General features: G+C 36.1%; 1 protein-coding gene across 1 annotated transcript in view; it reads right to left on the bottom strand.

The window, feature by feature from the left end:
* Positions 1–20,884, bottom strand: part of THSD7A (thrombospondin type 1 domain containing 7A) — a 487,237-nt gene that overhangs the window by 72,883 nt on the left and 393,470 nt on the right. The window contains exons 10-13 of the mRNA XM_007191805.3: positions 17,748–17,880; positions 15,918–16,021; positions 4,536–4,730; positions 2,814–3,077 (exon numbers count right to left, since the gene is read on the bottom strand). Of these exons, the coding sequence (XP_007191867.3) occupies positions 2,814–3,077; positions 4,536–4,730; positions 15,918–16,021; positions 17,748–17,880 (696 nt within the window). The remainder of the gene's footprint in view (positions 1–2,813; positions 3,078–4,535; positions 4,731–15,917; positions 16,022–17,747; positions 17,881–20,884) is intronic.

The following is a 20,884-nucleotide window of genomic DNA, read 5'->3' on the forward strand; positions in this document are numbered from 1 at the left end:
AACCATGTCACACTTTTGTCAATTTTGTTAGTTTTATCAAGGTTGAAACTATTGGCTTTACTGTTCCATTCTATTTTATGTTACTTTTTTACTTCATTATTTTTTTTTACTTTTGCCTTCCACCTTCCTGGGGTATAAATTGCTTTTCTTTTTGTAACTTCTTAAAATGGATGCTTAGCCCATTAACTTTTCAGGCTTTCTTCTTGTCTATCTTATGTACATAAGGCTATAAATTTTTTCTAAATACTGCTTTAGCTGCATTGCACAAGTGTTGATATGTAGTATTTTATTACTGACTTCAAACTATTTTCTAATATCCATTAGAATTTCTCCTTTGATTCATAGTTTACTTAAAAAGGTATTTCTTGATTTACATTAGGAATTTAACATATATTTTAAAATATTGATTTATAACTTAGCTTTCTCATGGTCAGAGAGCATACTTTCCATGAGTCCAATCCATTTACATTTGTTGTTGAGTCTTAGTTTGTGGTCCATCTGCTTATTTTTGTTAATGTTTTTGTGATTTTAAAGAGAAAATGCATTCAGCATGTGTTATGTGAACTGTTCTATATTTGTCCACTTTCCATATTTGTCCACTTCTGTTAATCATTTTATTCAAATATTGTCTGTCAATTACTGAGAAATGTGTGTTCAGATCTTCCACTGTAGTTGTCAGTTTGTCTATTTCTTCTTGTAGTTCTGTCAAATTCCATATTATTTATATTTAGACTACATTATATGGTCAATATATATTTAAGATTAGTGTGACTTCCAGGTAGAATAACCTTTATTATATAATTGACTTGCTTTACCTACAATAATTTTTTTTGCTTTAGATTTTATTTTATCTGATATTTATGTAACTTGTTTTAGCTAATGTTTAGATATTAATGCTTTCTGTATACTTATGTTTTAGATGTTTCCCTTATGGACAGTATATGTTAGATTTTATTTTTATCTAGTCTGACAATCTTTATTTTTTCACTGGCGTAATTTTCTTCACTTTTAATCATTTTAGTTACTGACTTACTGAGATTTATTTCTATCATCTTAGTTTGTGCTATTTGTCCCATCTATTCCTTGTTTCTCTTCCTCTCCTTTCTTGTCTTGTTAGATTAGCCAAATATGGTTATAATTACTTTTTCACCTTTGAACTTGTTAATACTGTTCCTATCCTATTTGTAGTTTCCCTAGAAATTAAAGCATGTACAATTAACTCCACAAATCTGAATTTGATCAAATCCTTACCCTCCTCTTGAGCAATACATGGATCTTGGAATACTTTCAATTCATTTACCCTCTTTTGAATTAAATGTTATTATCTCCAAAAAAAAAAAAAAAAAAATGTGAGCAAACACTTACATGTTACATTTCAGGAGAAACATTTTTAAAGTGATCTTCACTTCTAACTATGATATTCTACATTATTATATCAGCTCAGAATGCGAAGTGCATTTACATTTTTCCTGGTATCTAATTAATAGCACCTATGTTATTTGATATAGAGAATAAAAAACTCAGTTACTCTTACAGAAGTTTTTCAAGGCTTACTAAACTCTTTTTAGTTATTGTTCTAAATGCATGGGATAATCTTAAACATAGCAATGCATGCATGCAAAATACTTATATCTAGAGCTTCAACATAATGGACTCTTATGATGGGTGCTTATATCACTAGACTTTGATAAAACAGTAATTATGAGATAAGGTAAAAAAATAAAAGTCAGGGTTTTGGGAAACTGTTTTGGGGACAGATTTAAGAGATTCCATAAATGTGTCACCATGATACCCCATAATGGTTTATATATGTGAGATGGTCCTATTAGTTCATGTTGTTTTCTGAACCACATAATAAAAATGGAGGAGCACTGTTCCAACAGCAGAAGTTACTTCAGCAAGGTTGGAGGGTAACTACCATATCCCTCTCTCCCAGTAATTTAACTTATCTTCGTTAGGTCACCTCCGTGAAGAGAGGGGAATCAGTGTCCAGTGTTTGCAAATATGTGACATCCATGATTCAGGCTGACCCACTGTAAACTGATCTCATTCCACAATAAAAGGACAGACACATTAACATAAAACAATGAAGAAATATTGCTTAAGGCTGACTGTATTATGATGTAGAATCAAAGAGTTCACTGCATACTCTGGTCAAAACCACTCTTTATAAACTTTGGGCAATTCAATTACTGTCACAGTATTTTAGCTTCTTTATGATTTTCTGTTTGTTTGTTTGTTTGGAAATCAAAAGTTTCCGAAGTGTATGTACCTTTTTCTAGTTTTGTTTGTTTGGGCCAATCTCAGCTTAATGAGGAATAAACGAGATGCTTGAGTTTTCACCAACTGCAGCTTTCCGTCTTTCTCCTCTGCCACTTGAAATCTTAGGCACGTCGCAAATCTTGCCAGTTCGGTTATTAAAAGTCTGTCTAGTTTAACACTTTATTCTCAAATTAAATTCAATCTTCTCTTCTCCTCCCTCCTTTTCTGTACACGGACTTGGTGTGGATTGCTGAGCCTGTTCAGTAGACTCTGGACCTGCCCCAGGGGAGGTTTCTGGCACCATTTTTGCCTACATGTAAGGCTTCCTTATCACCAACTTTGGGACCTAGTTGCCAACTTCTAGACAACAAGTGCCACCGAATGTCCCGTTACATATAAATGATATATCAATACATACAGAGTGGTGCCCCTAATGCTCAATTTAGAACACACTCCCGTAAACTTTCATTTCTCTCCATTCTGATACACTTGCATTTTACCTCCACCCCCAAGGACAGCAAATGTATAACAGTGAAGAAAAGTTGGATTACCATGGCTGTTACATCTGGATGTCTCCACGAGCCTGCCGTTTTGATCGTAGCACGCCATTGCTTGGTAACGATATCCTTGACCACATTCCTTGATGTCTCCTTGTACCTTCATTCCCAGCAACACTTCCACTTTCCCCTCTGGCAAAATGCAGTCTGACCAGTTCCCCACAGGCTGTGCATTATACTTGTCACAGGGACAATACTGCGTCTCAATCAGGGGGTACAAATGAGAATTTTTACATTTTTCCTTCTTTTTACTTTTTCCTGTGGAGAAAATTAAGTTGGAAAATATCAGCATTAATATCAAGCATCCCTAAGTTTTTCTCCTTTCCTAAACTTCCTTTATCTTTAACCGTAGCCTATAAATAAATGCTATTTTCGCCCCTCCGTAGCGCTTTCTATGTAGGCTTTTGTTAGAACTGGGTGCTTTGCATAGTGAAATTTCTCTTATTTTCTCACTTAAAAATAGCCCATTTTGAATAAGGCACTAACTGTTGTGCTGAATTTTACACTCCTCAAAATGATTAAAATCCTCTCAAGTGATCATGTGCTTTCACTGACTGGGGAGTTTGAGGTAACTGCACAATTCTCTCCTTTATAACATGTGCAAAAATATGAAATGGAGAGAGAGAGTCACTGCACTGACATGCACAGTTAAGTAACTCTGTTGTTAAATCCGAATAGATGGCTTAGTTATACAGGATTACGATTCAGAAAGTGAGATTTTTGCATTTACTTTTCTGATTGTGATTTTGCATCTTTCAGTATTTCTGAAAAATAATCACTTTGACATACTTGGTGATTAATGTAGTAAATAATAATATTCAAAATTAAGATATTTAATATCACAATAAAAATATTAGAAATGGTTTGTATATAAATCTAAATAAATTCCCTTTCAAAATAAAAAACCTTGAGTATAACAGTAATATGTGCCTGAAAAATATCGTTTTAATTAGATCATAATTTATATTATGTCATATATGTTATATACTTTAAATTATACTGCATGTAACTAATTACATATGTTTTACATATATTTATCTCTAACTTTCATAAGCTGCCTTATATAATTTTCAACAGTCTTCATTATGACAGCTGGATCATTTTACAACTTTAAATTCTGAATACTCTACTAGCACCAATATTTTTAGGTTTCTTTTGCCACTGATAATATTTTTGAGTGCATCAGAGTTTAGTTCATTATGACGGCTCCTATTCCTGCTCGTTATATTACAGCTTTTTGTCATTGTGACTACCTTTTAAAATGTGTTTTCAGGTACAGAATTAATGCCATATTTCTCTTCCAGGATATGAAGGATAATCTGAGGCTGTGACAGTGAGAATGGCTTAAGAAAGTGAAGTGGCAACCTTTCCCCATATTCCTAAAAAACTCTTCTCCAAGTACTTCACTGTCTGTAGGTAATCCACCAAAGGTACATGTTTAAACCAAAAATTAATCTACTGCGTATTGTATAGGGAGACAGAGTTCAGTTTTCAAGGCTACTTTTTCTTTCTACTAAAGGTACATAATGCATCTGTCACTGCCAACTTACATCAAAATATGGCTCTGAATCCATTGCCGTATTATGTGTTAGTGTAACAATAATAACGCATATCTGTGCATTTTCCAAATACATTGTCAGAACTATCTTGGCCTGACTTTTTACTGTGTTTTTCCGCCTTGACAAGTGTTGGCTTTGGCATCCCAATTATTCTTACCAACAATGGTGCGCTTTCTGGTCCTAACTGCACCACAGTCTCCATTGCATGAAGAAAACTTGGACCAGCTGGTAAACTGACAGTCATCTTGGCAGGGGATCTGGCAGGCTTGGGTGAGGGCTGGCACGGGGCCTGCATACCGGAGACATTCATGGATACCAGTCTGTCCACCATCTTGCTTTCGACAAGTAATGGCTAAAAGAAAAGCAAAAAGCTGTTAATCATGAATCTGAATGTCTGTAATCACTCTGTAATTTAGGAATTAACCTAACATTTCTTACTCAGTCAAAGGAGTCCTCTTTTAATTCTTTATTTGCAGCAGAAATTTGGTAGGAGTGTTTTTAGTAATCACGGTAGTCATTAAATTGATCCTATAGGATTTTTTAAATAACAGATAACCCTCAGACACACACACACACACACACACACACACACACACTTAGCCGTTTTTATTAGATGCTATTAAGGATTTCACGTCACATGTGGAATATACTTAGAAATGAATTAAGAGACAAATAAATAATACATGGGTTCTGATAATAGTTTATGTTGAACTAAACATATTCATGGTGGTGCTGGGAGACACTGCATACCTTGAATAGTTGTTTTCATACCGTTGTCCACTCTGAGATTTCTATACAGAAGGGTCTTAATGACAGCAAATTGGTTGGAAGGTTTGGGTGGAGAGAGAACACTTATGAAACTTATGAAGCTCCATTTGCATAGAAAGCATGATTTTGTTTTTTAAATTACGCTCAAAGTTTGTTGTGATGGCTTTGAAGTGGTTAGTGGTTAATGGGAGGAGGCGGTGTCAAAATTTCCCACTTCCCTGTGTGTACAAATTCTTCACACGCACAAAGAACAACCATGAATTTAAAATGAAGACAAAAACTTTTAGCAATCTTAATCTATCACATCATAATTGACATTTCCAACAATTACATATGGACTCTCCAAAAACAGTCAGATAATTTTGGCTTATATATATTATTTCCCCCAAGACATTGTTCTATGGAATTTTTTAAACCAAGTCATAGTTTTATTACGTATTGAACATAAATGTAGAATTGCTTAAAGGTAACAGGTCTTAATGAAAAAGAGCAAGTGATGTTTAAGTCCTGTTTCTCCCTCAGCCATTTCCCACTGTTGGTTTTAGAAATACTTCATTTTTTTTATTGAGGAAGCAGATGAAACATTTAGACCTCGGTCCTGAAGTTAAGTCTTCATTGAACTAGCTTAAATGGCCCAGTCAGACTGATTTACACGGCACTTTCAGGTTTGTGGTCTCGGCTGACACTGCAGCTGGTCTCTGCCCTGCTCAGAATTCTATCATCATGAAACTAAGATGAAGGAGCCTGGCATTTTGATCCTAAATTACAGTTAGGGCACACAGGGCCCCAGGTTGGACAAGACTCTCTGGATCTGTACACTAAAACTTAACACCCAGTAGTATAGGACTGTGTGATGGGGTGTGTAAAAAGATTTAACAGTTTTAGCAAAGGAAGCCTTTCTCTGTGCAGGTGAACACAACTTGTCGCAACTGCTGTAGGAAAAGTTACATAATTGTGCAAATGTAGGTGAAAACTCACCTATCTCTTAGCTATAGATATCTCTTCATTTAATATGCGCAACATTGGAAGAGCCAATTTGTATGACTAGACAGCGGTCCCTGAATTTTACAGATATGAAAACCTGGTTGAGTGGACTGTAGTAGCCTTTAGGAAGGTTATATGACAGGAAAAAATATTAAGTGCTCCAAAGAGACTCTCACCACTTGGGAGAGGAGTTGTCTGGTGCACTGTGGTTATCAGACGAGTGTAAGGCAGAGGCTCTCAAATCAAGCTGCAGATGATAATCACATGGATAGTTTTTGGAAAAATGTCTATGCCCTTGCTAGACTCCAACATTCTGATTTAATTGGTTGAGGACAGGGTCCCAGGCATTAACATCTTTTTAAAGTTCCCTGATGATTCAAACACGCAGCAGCAGGTACTGTATTTCCACTGGCATCAGAAACACCTGGAATGCTATTAAAGTTGAAGATTCTTAGATTCATTCCAGAGCTCCTGAATGAGATCTCTGGGTGTGAGGTCAAGGAAAATGCATTTATTTTCAAGTTGCTCAGATGTTCCTTATGCACATTCAAGCTTAAGGCCTATGAGCCTGAGTATTCGAGTCACTAGGATATGTTTGCCTGAGACTTGTGACTAAAACTGAAGGTCCTTTGGTACCCCAATCACCCTGGCACTGTGCCAAACTTTGGGAAACAAAGGCTGAGCATGTAGGAATGAACTAAGGGGAGCTTAAACTTGGAGTACAAGGAGTGGACCAAAAAGAGCATCCATGTAGCTTGGAAGAATGTTATCTGTGGATTGGTATAGGAGGAATCCATAAAATGCAGTATATTAATAAGCTGACGTGATTTTGCAATTCTCTCTACACTTGCTTAAACAGTTTATACACAGCAAGCTCTGATAGTTTGTGGGCAAAGTTGCCCAAGGATGATCAAGAGGAAGGATGGATAAAGAGGAAAATATTAGGCTTTTACTGATCAGAATATGTAGGAACCTCAAGAATGACTAATTTGGAAAATAAGAAATTTGACCATCAGAACTCTAAGCTATGAAGAGGGTCACACTACAAAATTAAATTTATGTTGTTTGAAATAAGCCTACTTTTATCTAAGCATTCCAATTTGGTTCTCTGAAATAGAGACTTGACTATAAATCTTTTAAACTAAATGAAATTGCCTTAAGTTATCCATTAAGGTTTTCTCTCTAAGGTTCCCTGTTATAAATTTTATTTCATAATTGCTCCAACCATCGTCACATTAAGGGACACCAAAAAACCAAAATAAAATAAAGTAAAACCACTATCAATACAATTCCAGAAACTAATTTCTTCTGTGCAAATCTATACCATTTACATAAATCTAAAGCCTATATACCTGCAGTACGTAAAATCTCAAAAAGTATCTCAAGTAGGTGAAAAGAAACGATGTGTAAAATTCCCAAATCTGTACTCAGAAACCCACTCAGCATGTCACTCCCCTTACCTGAGCATTTAGACAGAGTACCTTGAGTGAATTACTCATGCAGTGTGATCCAAACAAGTAGCAACGGTACCATTTGTACAATATATTGAAGTTTATCACACATCTCAACTTGTTTCTATTCTGACTTGGAGGAAACACAACAATTCAAACACAGGAATGTAATCTGAAATGAACTTCCTGCTATTAGGGTGAAGAAAACATAAATGTTTGGAAAGGAAACCATCTGGTCTCTCAACTTTATAAATCTTAAAAATCATTTTTAAGGCACTGAAACCAGGGTGGTTTTAACTGTAGAAAAGATGCGTCATCCTAAGCATGGTTTCCTTGCACACCAGAAAGCTACACATACCCAGACAATTGTATTTGTATTTACAGGTGCAGGATGCATATCTTGTGTATAATGATTATGCAAGTTTTCTTTGGGCTGAGGCCTTGTTAGGAAGAAGGGCCAAAACCCATGCTGCCCTATGGATGAATTACCATGAAAATGACCATGAAAGCTTCTTAGTGAGGTCGGCATATATCAAAATAATTATTTTAAAGTAAAATTCCATCTTTAACTCTATGCTGATTATATCCATCTGTTTTATTTAAATTTTATTTTATTTATATGAAGCACAGAAGTTAAGTGTCACAGACAGGCTGCTTCCAGCAGGCTGAAAACCTAGGAGACATTCATATGACTACTTTGTGGCTTACTTATAAATTAAGCTAGGCAAGCTCAGCCCATCAATACTGAGGGAATGTTGGAAAGATGAGCAAGAAAGCCAGTTTCTTCAACAAATAAATGCCCTGAGAAAGGGAGCTCAAATTGTTAGATTAAAAGTGACTGAAGAAATATTCTAGCCAAACGCAATGTGGAGACGTTTATGAACCCTGATTTGAACAAACTGATTGTAAACAGGCATTTTTGAGTCAATGGGGGAAAATTAAACGTGGTATGAATATTAGACATGGTATGAATTATTCAATTTTGTTTAGTGTTATAATAATACTCTTGCTATGTTTAAAAATATTAGGTATTTATGGATGATGTATATCTTACCTGGGAGTTGCTTTACAATACTCCAGCAAAATCTCTTTAAGGCTATGAGGAGTGGCAGATGACCAAGAGTGACAGCATGTTAAAATCTGTTGAAGCTGTGTGAGTGATGACTACACAGCTAGTATTCATTACCACAGTCTCTCTACTTTTGTGTATCTTTGAAACTTCCCATGAATTTAAATAAAAATGATTAATAAGTAGAATAAGTAGAGTCAATTCCAGAATGTTTTCATGTAAGTTGAATTTTGAGCTATGTTTTAAAGAGGAGACTAATAAAGGTTCCTGAAATGAAAGGGAATAGATAACATTGGTTTGAGCTAAAAGGACATGGATATCTGCGTTATGCATATATGAGTATGTAAATGGAAGGCTACCGATGCAGCTCTGAAGTAAATCTAATAGAATTCAGAATGGAGTTGCTCATCTTCATTTTCTTGAAGAGGAATGAAACGCCCTTATTATTCAGGATGCACAAAAAGAAGGAGTTCTATTGGTCTGTGGATTGCCCTTTGGCATGCAAGACCATGTTGTCATTTCGTTTGAATAATCAGAGTGAAATAAATGACTAGATTTAAAATGTGCACACAGAAGTTCATTACAGGAAACAGAATAAGATCAATGCCCGAGTGCAGTGAAAACTGTTGGATTATTTGTAACAAAGAGTTCAAGGAGCTCTGAGACCTTATTTATTAAACTGAGCCATATTAACACGGTTTATCCCACAGCAACAGCATCTGGGTAGCACTGGAGACAGAGTATGTTCACCAGACTGAGTGATTAGAGGAGTGATTTTTTTCCTATGGTGTTACAAAAAAAAATGACAACAGTGAGAATGAATCATGTAGAAATAAAAAAGAGAAAGCTTAATGTGAGTGGGAGCTAGTTACCAAGAGACCTAATTGTGCTTAGAAATAAGACCAAACCTATAAATAATGCAAGAGGGCTCCAGTTGTTTACTAGGTGGATTTAATGATCCTGGTCTTTCTCTGTGTGGAAGAGATTTTCACTGACAAGTTTGCCAAATTACACTTCCTAATTACAATTTGTGAATGTAACTCTGGCAGAAGGGAAAGAAATGCACTTTTCTTTCTTATTGATCCTAAATAGTTACCAATGATCCCTAGTCTTACTGATGCTCATAATATATGCAAAAGTCCTTCTCTGTGGACTTACTAGGAAATAATAATCAGCTCCCCGTGGAGTAGCTTAGACCAAGGTCTGCTAGATCCTTGATTGGGATCTGGAAAGGGTTAACTAACTTCATCACAACGAACCAACTCACTGGGCATTGAGGAACCATCATAAAGACAGACATCCTGGTGTCAAGCTTATTTTATCAGCTATTTAAAAAATAGCAAATGCTAATCATCATTTTATGACAGGACTCTCATAGAGAGATAAAACAAAACCAAAATCCCCAAATCAGCTAGAATGCTAATAGTCACAGAAAATTAGAGGAAGCCATTTAAAAGTAGAAATAATTCTAGAAGTTTTAAATAACAGCTTATATAAATGAAGAGTACAAAAATATTACACGGTAATTAATAAGTATATTAGCCCAAAGAAGAGTTTAAAAATCACGTCTGTGCAAAATTTCTTTAAAGCAAGCTCTTTGACTCTTTTTTACCTAGTTCTTTTTCTGCTTCCATTATTTTCATTCCTATTATATAACAATCTCTGAAAATTAACAGATTAATGTGAGTTACTGAGATAAACTGGCCCAGATATTCTGGGCCTAACTTCAACAATGCCTCTAAGGTATAATCTTTTAAAAAGAACAAAGTGGACCAGAATTTAAGCAAGAGAGTGATGCGAAAGGTGTCAATATAGTTTAAGCTACTTAATTTAAGCATAAGATTTAAGCATATTTGCTCACAAAAAATAACAGCATAAATTGTAGTTAAATACTTATATCTCACATTCTACAAATTCACATGGATTTAATTTTGGTGGAGGGAAAATTAGAACTTTCTTTCGTATTCCTAGACTTTCCTCGAATAACCTTTTTAACGAATAAGTGATGTCGGGTGAGGACTCCCAGGACCAGGAGGGTCCCTGCCACGTGAGGCATATAATTAAAGTTTTTTTTCTTTTTTCTGTGGTCTGGATTTGAGAATACATCTGAATCATGCTGGCTTCCACATAAAGAGATTGATGTCAAATCTCAGTGACAGGTTAACATTACAGTGGACATTCCTTGGCAGGCAAGGATACAGAGGGGGTGGGGGATTACGATAGGTAGGGTTGGCCCTGGGGATTATTAACTCTAGCTCCATCTGATTTATAGAAAGTACACTTGGCAGGAAATAGCATTAAGATCAACACAGAGATTGAGCAAGAGTAAATTTGAAATTATTTTTATAACATCCCACCATCTAATCGATGATACTTTTGCATCATATTCCTGGTATAAATATGTCACAAAGTAATAAACACTGGAATTATTTATACACACACACACACACACACACACACACACACACATATATACACATTTTAAGTAGTAGTGACATTGTCCTTTAGGGCAGTCATAGAGAAAAAATAAGTAAATTGTCCAAAATTGTCATTAATATGAGCCACCTCTTTTATTTTGAATGCAAAGGTAATGATAACTCTAGCTACGGCTAGGATGGTTATGTTTCAGTGACATAGTCGCTGACCAATCAATAACTTAGCCCTCTAAATGCCATCTGAATTGTAGAAATGTGAGCAGAGAGAAGAGACAGCAGAGGTTACAGTTCCATTAAAAGTTTATACACAAGTGACTTGAATAGCATGAAGCAAATAGAACCTGTTTATACACTTAAAAATTAAATAGATTGTGGACATAACTTCACGTTATTTGCATTTCTTTTATTGACAATATTATAGGAAAGATGCCTATTTCAAAAGCCCTCTAAACTTTCCCTGTGAGATTTAAGAATGATTTAAGTTTTAAAATTGCAAAATCCTGTTAATTCCGTCTTTAAAATACCTCTTTCTCCTCTCTCTTTTTCATTCTTATACCATTAGATAAAATTTCCTGGAATACACCACCCTCGATATTCAAAGCCTTGCTAAAATTCTTTAGTACTTCTAACTTCCTATTGTGTTCTAATGTAAAGCATTTCCACAGAAAGCACTTTCACATAGTTTTGAAATACACAGAATGTAGACTTGGTCAAGACTGCATTTACCTGATTGTAGTAGAATCTTCCTATCTTCTTATGCCTGGGTTATTCTGACTCAGTTGTGGGTAAGGCTGATTCTCAATGATTTGCTTTACAGCGAGTGCCAGTGCTGAGGTGGTAAGCAGTTACCATTAGTGACTCGTTAAAGAGACTCTGGGAACATAACTGCCTCCCAGCTCCTTTGAAATGCATCACCAGGGATAGTTCCTACACTTGGAACAATTATGCTATTAATAGTACTAAGAGTAAAAATGAAAGTCTGTCTATAATGGCCACTTTTTAACAGGTGGCTAAAAGTAGGTGCAGGTGACTCAAAAGGAGAACAACAAGGATGGCTTGCTAGAAGCTGGTAGGTAAATTTAGAGTTATATTTTTTTCTACTAACAGGGAAGGTTCAAGTCATTTTAGAGAAAACGAATCATAAAAGGTGACCTTGTAAGTGTTCTGCTGAGTGAGGCATAGTATATGAGACACACATTATTGCTTTTCTATGCATACTTAGGAAATTAACTTCTTTTTTGGTTCATATGATATTTTTATTTAACTGAAGAAATCTAAATTATCATTTCAAAATGTAGTCCACATCAGAATGAAGGTCAAGATAAATCCTGTTCTTCCTGAGCCTTGAAATGCAGTGTTTTACAATTACAGCCCATCTCAATTCAAAAGCTAAATTTGATCTGTTTCAAGATTTCATAAGATTTCCAGTTATGAGAAGATTCACACAGAGTATTTGTTAACCCTCTTTAAAACAATAATTCCCTGTGCTATACAAGCTGAAAATATTGGAGTTAAAAATCATATGATCATCTTTGACTCAGTTAGGTCTACCTCTGCTGCTATTGTCTGCTACTGAGTCCTAAAGTTATTTTCCTCTATTGTATGTGGAAAATCCATTTATTTTTACCCATTCCAACTACAGTGGTTCCAATCTGAGCCCTTATTACTTCAACCTTGCATTGCTACAGCAGCGTCCCGGCTGGCATCCAGACCCATGTGTCTTATCTTTCTAACTTATTCTGAACACGCTGACAGATAAAACACGGCTTTCATCAGGTCCTTGCTCCTACCACTTATTGAACAAGGTCTAAAATACTGATCCTGACATTTTTAGTCCTCTACAAAATTACCCCAGGCTCCAGCTCACATCTTCAGCGCTTCAATCTACCCACTTTTCTGTGAACACATTTAATGTTTTTGTTTTTCTTACCTCAAATGCTTAACTTATAGAATTGTTCTCATTTCGTATTCTTTTCTCTTTTCTACTTATTCTAACATTACGGTACAAGTCAAGTCCCAGCTCATCCTTTAGATCTTTCTTAAGCTCTTTAGCTTCAAATGACTGCTTTTGCAATGGATTGGTTTCAGTCTTTAACTCATACTTGTTGGGTGACGTTACCAGTGATCTTATTTCCCTAAACAAATTAAATTCCCTGGGTTGAACATCTTCATCCCTTCCTGACACTCATGGCTCTTTCTACACTGTCTTCTGAATGCAGTCATAGTTACGTGAGTGCCTGAAATTAGAAAGTCTGAAGTATTAGAGAGGAAGGGGGTAGCTTCTCCACAGTATTTGCTGACTGATATTAATCCTTACTACACAATTATTTTAATTATTGAAAAATCGCACAAGTTGGCATTTTTAAAGTCTCTGACTGGATAAGGGCAAAGATGGAAATAGCAAGAGTCTGACAGGTCAATTATGCAGAGGTCTGAAAACAGCCATGACCATCAAAAAAAAGAATTTTTTGCCTTTTTGCCATTAGTAAAGATATTTCTACTCTCTTAATTCTCTCCTTTTCATGTTTCCATAGAAATATAGGCTCTAAGAAAAAAATCTTTATCAAGGCAATAAAGAAAAAGATTATCTTCATATAGAGGTTAAAGGAGTTCTTCGGAGTATATTTATGCATATATTACTTGTTATAATGCAACTTTCTCTTCCCAGATATCCCATAAGATTGCTGATAGAAAAAGTGGCCTGACAAATATGGCAAGATGAGGAAGCATTACTTAGGTACAGGCAGAGGAAGAGGCACCAGTAATGGGAACCATCAAAAAGGCAGGAGAAAGTGGCACTGAGGAAGCCGAAGATCCCTGTCGCAGTGGAGGTGGGTAGATATTACAAAGTAGTCACCTAGGATGAGGAATAAGCAGAGGTTTTCAGATTTGGAAATGAGAAGATCACTGGTAATCACAGAAAGAAATGTTTTTATACAGATTGTGTCAAAAAACAAAAGACCCGTGTTAATATTGTTGCTTTTATGCCTACAGTGATCTATGCACACATTCACTGAGGCCATGATCTAACAGGAAGGGGAAAGGAATTAACATTTAATGAAGATTTAATATGTGCAAAGCGCTGAAAGGATCATTATGTTCTCAGCCTCAGAGGGAGGAAATAAATAAACCAAGGTTGTGCAGTTAAGTAACAGAGTTTGAAACTAAAGCTGTTTTCACACTTGCACAGCTTCCACCACATCTTAGATTTCCTCCAGTGGTATTCTAGAAAAATATGGTTTTCATCTTTTTTACCTAACTTCATGTCACACTTTGATCCCTGGATATCATCTCTGCATAGACTGTAGAATATGAAAATTGGAATAATCCTGAAAGATCATTTGGTCCAGCCCTCTTTTCTTTTTTTCCCCATCTAAATAAACTGATACCCAAAAAGGTAAAGGGATGAATAAAACTCACATTGTATTGGTGAAAGAACTGGGACTAAAACTTACGTTTCTTGATTCCCAAACTCATGCCTGTTTTCATCATAAACTCTATGTAGGGTCTAAATTGTATGCAAATGTATGCTTGATTCAAGGAGGAATTAGCAAGGCATGACAAGAAAGTCTTATATCCCTCAATTTCTCCATGAATGGTTTCAAATGGGGAGAATGACTTTTTTAATTCTAAATACCTAAGTCTCTATAACTGTAAAGGAGACAGTTACATTTTAGCAGATGCTGATGGTGGAGGATACATAATGAAAAATAAGCATATAAAATAAAATCCTAAATCACTAGATAGTTAATATTAATTGTAAACTAAGTGTTATGTTTCAAATGAAGATTCCTAAAATGACTATCGTAATGGAAGATTTTTACAAAAAAGACGCTATTTTTTGCAACTTTTAAAAAAGCAATCTTTTCACTGTAAAGAAAAGGGGTCCTGGATCAAATCAGCAAAAACTGGAATCCAATTCTGTGTGTTCAGAGTTCTGCAACATCATCAAATACATAACTACAAATGAGGGTGCAAAGCATGTTTTTATGAATTAAAAAAGGTGGCTGTGTATTCAATTACATATTCAGCTACATTTTAGATATGTAGCAAGAATTACATTCTAAAACTCAACATGAGTAAAAAGAATCATGTACTCTTTACAGACTGAATTTGCTACATGTATAAATAACATGTTCCAAAGCCTGGAATGTAAGTATTACCCATAATATCTAGTAAATAATCATGGCAAGTTGGAAACATTTCCATCACTCATTTCTGCAAGAAACCATGTTATCTAGTAGCGTCGACAGATTGCAATCCACATATGGCAGGTTTAGAGTACATAAATCTGCCATTTAAAAATCAGTACTAAATATGAACAGAATTGGGGGTTGCCATGACAATGACAAGGATGTCGTTACTGAGAATTTCTGGGAAAGTTAACCAGTTATATTACATTTTATGCATGCACGTATATAATGCATATGGGCAATGATGTAAGGATCTTATTGATTGTTAAGGTGACAAGCAAAGTGTTATGGAATACCATGAGCCAAAAGCTAATTACAAGAACACCAACAAAAACAAGCTGCAGTGTACAATCTATGTCCTAACGCTTTCAAGAGCTTGGTCTGATCATCTTCTAGATATGAATGAGGGGAAAGTTTAACCAGACAAGTTATGAACTAATGTCAAAGAACTAAGGACACAATTTAAAAAGTCAGGTTTCCAAGTTCTGGTGTAAGGTAGAATGGGTGGTAGCAGATTCTTAACTGCTTTTCTCTGTTTGCCTAGCATGGCATCAAAATGACAAACTCTTCAAGCTACTGGTTAAGTTAGTGCTGTTGGAGAAATGCAAAGCAAATCAACTGTAGAACGGGGCCTCCCACCTCTTGCCTGCCGTCCGGGCCCACAGCCCTCCTGCGCTCCAGGGCTGTCCTGTTGCACGCTCCAAGGGACTAACTGGCACCTGCGCCATTTGTGAGTCTTCCACCTACAGGGAAAGAACAGAAGCCTCATAGAGAAGAAGCAAACGTACTAGGAAATCACAGAGACCCAATGCCAAGGAAGCATGACTTTGACCACTGCAAACAGGAATTTATTTGACAATGCTGATGAACTTATTTGCAGGGCAGGAATAAAGATGTAGACATAGAGAATGGACTTGAGGACATGGCGTGGGGGGGGGGAGCTGGGGCGAAGTGAGAGTAGCATCGACATATATACGCTACCGAATATAAAATAGTTAGCTACTGGGAAGCAGCAGCATAGCACTGGGAGATCAGCTCGGTGCTTTGTGACCACCTAGAGGGGTGGGATAGGGAGGATGGAAGGGAGGCTCAAGAGGGAGGGGATATGGGGACATATGTATGCATATGGCTGATTCACTTTGGTGTACAACAGAAACTAACACAGTATTGTGAAGCAATTATACTCCAATAAAGATCTATTAAAAAAAAGTCCTATCTAAATTTAATTTAGATTTTCATCAAGGAATTATAAAAGGCAGCACTAAATATAAAAGTACTTCCTACTCCAGTGGAGACAAGAGTCCATCACTGTCAAGTTCTAAAGGAATGGACTCTACTGATAGCATTTAGCCTTTTTATTTTATTTTTTTTTAAGGCTGCGCTGCGAGGCATGTAGGATCTTAGCTCCCCAACCAGGGATTGAACCCGTGCCCCCTGCAGTGGAAGCACAGAGTCTTAACCACTGGACCACCAGGGAAGTCCCACATTTAGTCTTTTTAATGATTAGGACTGCCAGCAGATGTATCCAGATAGTACCAGAAGTGATGTGTTCCACTTTAGAAAGGTATATTTATTTTACATTCAAGTTATAAAATTGCATTCAAGTCAGGAGCCTTTTGTATAGTGCTCTTTTGATTAGCATTGTAGCGGTAACTCAGAAGCTGCAATTTATAATACACTTCACAAAAACACATCCCCCAAATAAATAAGTTTGGGCTAACAGTTAATGTTCATCATGAAAGCATGCAGTTGTACTGTTTGTCATCTCAGAATTAAACACAGATAAATTCAGATGACAAATTTGCCATCAATTTCATCTTAAATTACTATTTTGGGATCACACATTCCATCAATTGATGCCATAATATTTCATTTGTTGTCAGGACTGCAATTATTCACCACATCAGGTTTCAATTAGGTACTTTTTTAAATAGTTATGAAAAAAATTTTTTCTAATAATCAAGATGATGACATATAGCTTCAATAACCTTAATTTTCCTTGAGGTGGCCACAAATGAACAAAACAGACATCTTACTAACATCAATGAGACAAAGATGTCATTTCACGACCCAGAATGCCAGCATTTATGAGGAACAGGTGCTCTTTGCAGCCAGGGGAGGAATGCTTAGGCTATTCCTGTAAGTGAAAAAGAACTGCTTCCAAAAGCATATGTTTCATAATTATTAATCACTTTTCTGCATTTTCTATAGATTATATCAACATAAGAAACTTTTCAAGCTCCTAAAGCTTGTAATACAGCTTGGAAGTTTACACAAGTATTTGTGTCCCTGGAGATGATTTCAGTAGTAAAGCAGCTCTTTAAAACAGGCAAGAGATGGGACCCACAGTCATAAACATCCTGAGTTTATGGGCCGTGTTGGCTTCCTTTTCTCATTGTCGGAAAGACCATGAACCCGAAGTATTTTGCTTAGTGCATCGCTCAGAAGGCTTTCCCTTCACTCCATTACCTGTAGCTTTGGCACACTTGAGGGGCCTCGCAGGCCTTCTCTTCATAGAGAGGATCCGTGCAGTCCTTGCCTCCGTTGGCCGGCAGCTGAATGATGACCCGGTGCCGAGTCTGCTTCCTGATTCCGGAGTCCCCTGGAATGAGGCAGCTTTTTTAACCTCTGTTCTCTGCACTGATGAAAGAATCTCCAAATACCAGCCTGTGTGAAGAAATTACATTGCTTCCAGCTCCATGTGCTTTGACATCCCTGACTGAGAGGCCTCGTCTAGTCATTTCCTAAATTCTCCCGAAGACCGCTTATATTGAAAGCCAATCAATGTATATTTAAAAATCTGAAGAATGGAGAAAATAGTTCCACAGTCAGCTAGTCTTCCTAATGCTCACTTACAACGTGATTGCTCTTTTGTATGCTTCTTTCCCCTTGAGAAATACGACAGATCTAATTAATCTGTTTTTCTCTGCCTTAAGTTTATTTTCATGCCGTTTCATATAGCCCTGTTTACCACATGGGACTCATACACATCTAATGAATCTTTCTCAGGAGAATATATTCAACGTTTTAATGTGAAATTCTATTTCTTTGTTATTCACTTAATTTGAAATGTATAACTCATAAATTATTCTAGTCATTTATTATTCATGTTAAACACTTTAAGATCTTTAATTCAGGTCACATCCTAAACACCCGAGCTATAAGTAGTGAAATGAAAGTCGTTTCCTAGAGGCAGAATTTTTAGAGAAGCATTCAAAATAGCAATAATTACTATAAGTAAGTTACTCCAAATTATGTTACAAAAACAATGGAAATAATTAAGATTTACCTTCGATGAAGATATCAAATTGACAGTATTGCTGATATAAAGATGCTCAGAATTTTTTAGTATGAGAAACAGATGATATATAAGACTTGACAACTTTAATAAAATACATTCCAACTTACAATATATACACTTTAAAGATGAATAGCCATATGCCATGAATTTGCTTACAAAAGAATTCCCTAAAGAATTACTTTAATAGAGTTCCCCTGATGCATTTACATGTTTTCTCAAGATCATTAAATATTTGATATGTAGACTACAGAAACAGAGAAATTTAGAAGGGTTAGCAGCCCCTAACAGTGAAAGTTTAATCAGAACTGAAATGAAATATCCTTAAAGTCACTGTGTTCGTAGAAAAATATGATTTGACAAATAGAAGTTTCCAGTAATGGAACATCCTTTGACATGAAGTCAGGGTATCCCTCAACATAGTCTGGCCACTGACTCCTAGCAGTGTGACTTGAAGATTCCTGTATTAAATGGGAGAATGGATCAGATTAGTGATTCCTAAATGTCTGACTATATAGGAGAATTTCTTTGAAAAAATAAAAACAAAAAACCAAAAGCAGATTTCTTGGCATGTACCCAGAACTACTAAATAAGAATCTCTTGGGAGCTGGATGTGGGAATCTGTGGATGTGGGAATCTGATTTTTACAAAGCTTGCCAGGAAACAGTGATAAACAGCTAGGTTTGAGATCTACTGGAATAACTGACCATGGATGTCCCAATTTAAGATTCTAGAATTTGCATGTAACCTTTTACGATTATTCCTATAGTGGGGGAAACCTGTACTATTAATGACTGCATTAACTATTTTAGTGAATAGTTGGAATACTACAGGTAATGAAGTACGGAACTAGGGCGTGGAGGTAGTGGGTAGCAGAGAGTTAAAGTATTTGAAAATACTGTCATAGACTTTTAAGAATTGTAGCAATAACAGTCTGAATGCCAGCTGCAGCTTTTACATATTAAGTATAATTTATCTAAGAAAGATCGAAGAAGTGCCAATAGGACTTTTAATAAAATTGGTAATGCTATCTCCATCCATTATATTGTTCAATGACCCCTATTTTAAGGAATTTAATGATAAATTCCTCTAATAATTTAGAGCTGGGAAAAATCTTGTTTCCCTTGACAATCCGTTAAGAATCCACTGTGCTTCTGTTTTTTGCTTTGTTCACCAGAATCTCAGAGCTAATTTTCTTCTCAATTTCAGGAGCTTACCTTAACTTTGATTTTATATTATAATTTTTCTCTTCTTCTCCCCTCCCTCTACCCTATTTACTACCTGACTCCATGCTTTTTTTACACTATTATCTATTATTTTTCCTTTTGTTTTATATTTATGCTCTGTCTTTAATCTTTTTAAAAGACTATACAAACTAAATGAGCATTCTTATCATTTGTTTAGCACTGGGGGAAGGAGGGAGGTGTGTGTGTGTGTGTTTAACAGGGGAAAGAGGGAAAGACCAAAGGGGAGCAGGTCCTTGTTTCCCAGGTGGTCGCAATTCTTAAGAGTCAATAACTCTCCAACCCTTTTTAACCTGCAGATAAAAAATAGACATAGAATTGAGGCCAAGGGATCCACAGACTGGAGGGGACAATGAGAACAGCATCAGTGGTACCATATAGCCTGAAGCTCCTGGTCATTAACTACCTAAATATCACCTGGTATATACATACCCAGGGCTGTTCAGATTTGGGAAGCAGCAAGCAAATGTTAGTGTTTCAATTCTACTTTGTTTATTGACTTGAAAGCAAAAAAGTCACCTAATATAAAACTCTGAAACATTCTAGTGCCTTCTCATCACAATCTCCACAAGTTTGTACTTGATATATAACACCATGATAACTCTTTTCACTTCCATAATTGATTCCACAATGGGAATCCATTTATTCTTATAAAAAAGTTCAAATACCTTAACCTTGCACAGCCCACAGGAGAGAGATTGTGACCTGATTAAAGTGGAACATTCCAAAGCCATAACACCTAGAGAGGAAGTTTAATGGGGTTACACAGGAAGTGTCATGACATCCATGTTTCTACCCACTGGGAGGTTTGTTTCTTCCCAGATCGCAGTTAGCAAATTACACGTACGCTCAAAGAAACAGCACTTTAGAGCTCTGCCAGTTACAGAGCCCTCAAATCAGAGTGCAGACAAAGGGAGAGCTACAGCACACGTTAAAAAATAAACTAATAAAAGTGGAAGGCTCCTAACTAATAACTTGAGCTGGCAAGTGTGGAATTTTACAATCTTCAGAGTTTCCCACATATATTTACACCCAATTTATTGTATGAGGTGGGGATACATACA

The sequence above is a fragment of the Balaenoptera acutorostrata genome, chromosome 7 (assembly GCF_949987535.1).
Source record: "Balaenoptera acutorostrata chromosome 7, mBalAcu1.1, whole genome shotgun sequence".
Taxonomy (NCBI): domain Eukaryota; kingdom Metazoa; phylum Chordata; class Mammalia; order Artiodactyla; family Balaenopteridae; genus Balaenoptera; species Balaenoptera acutorostrata.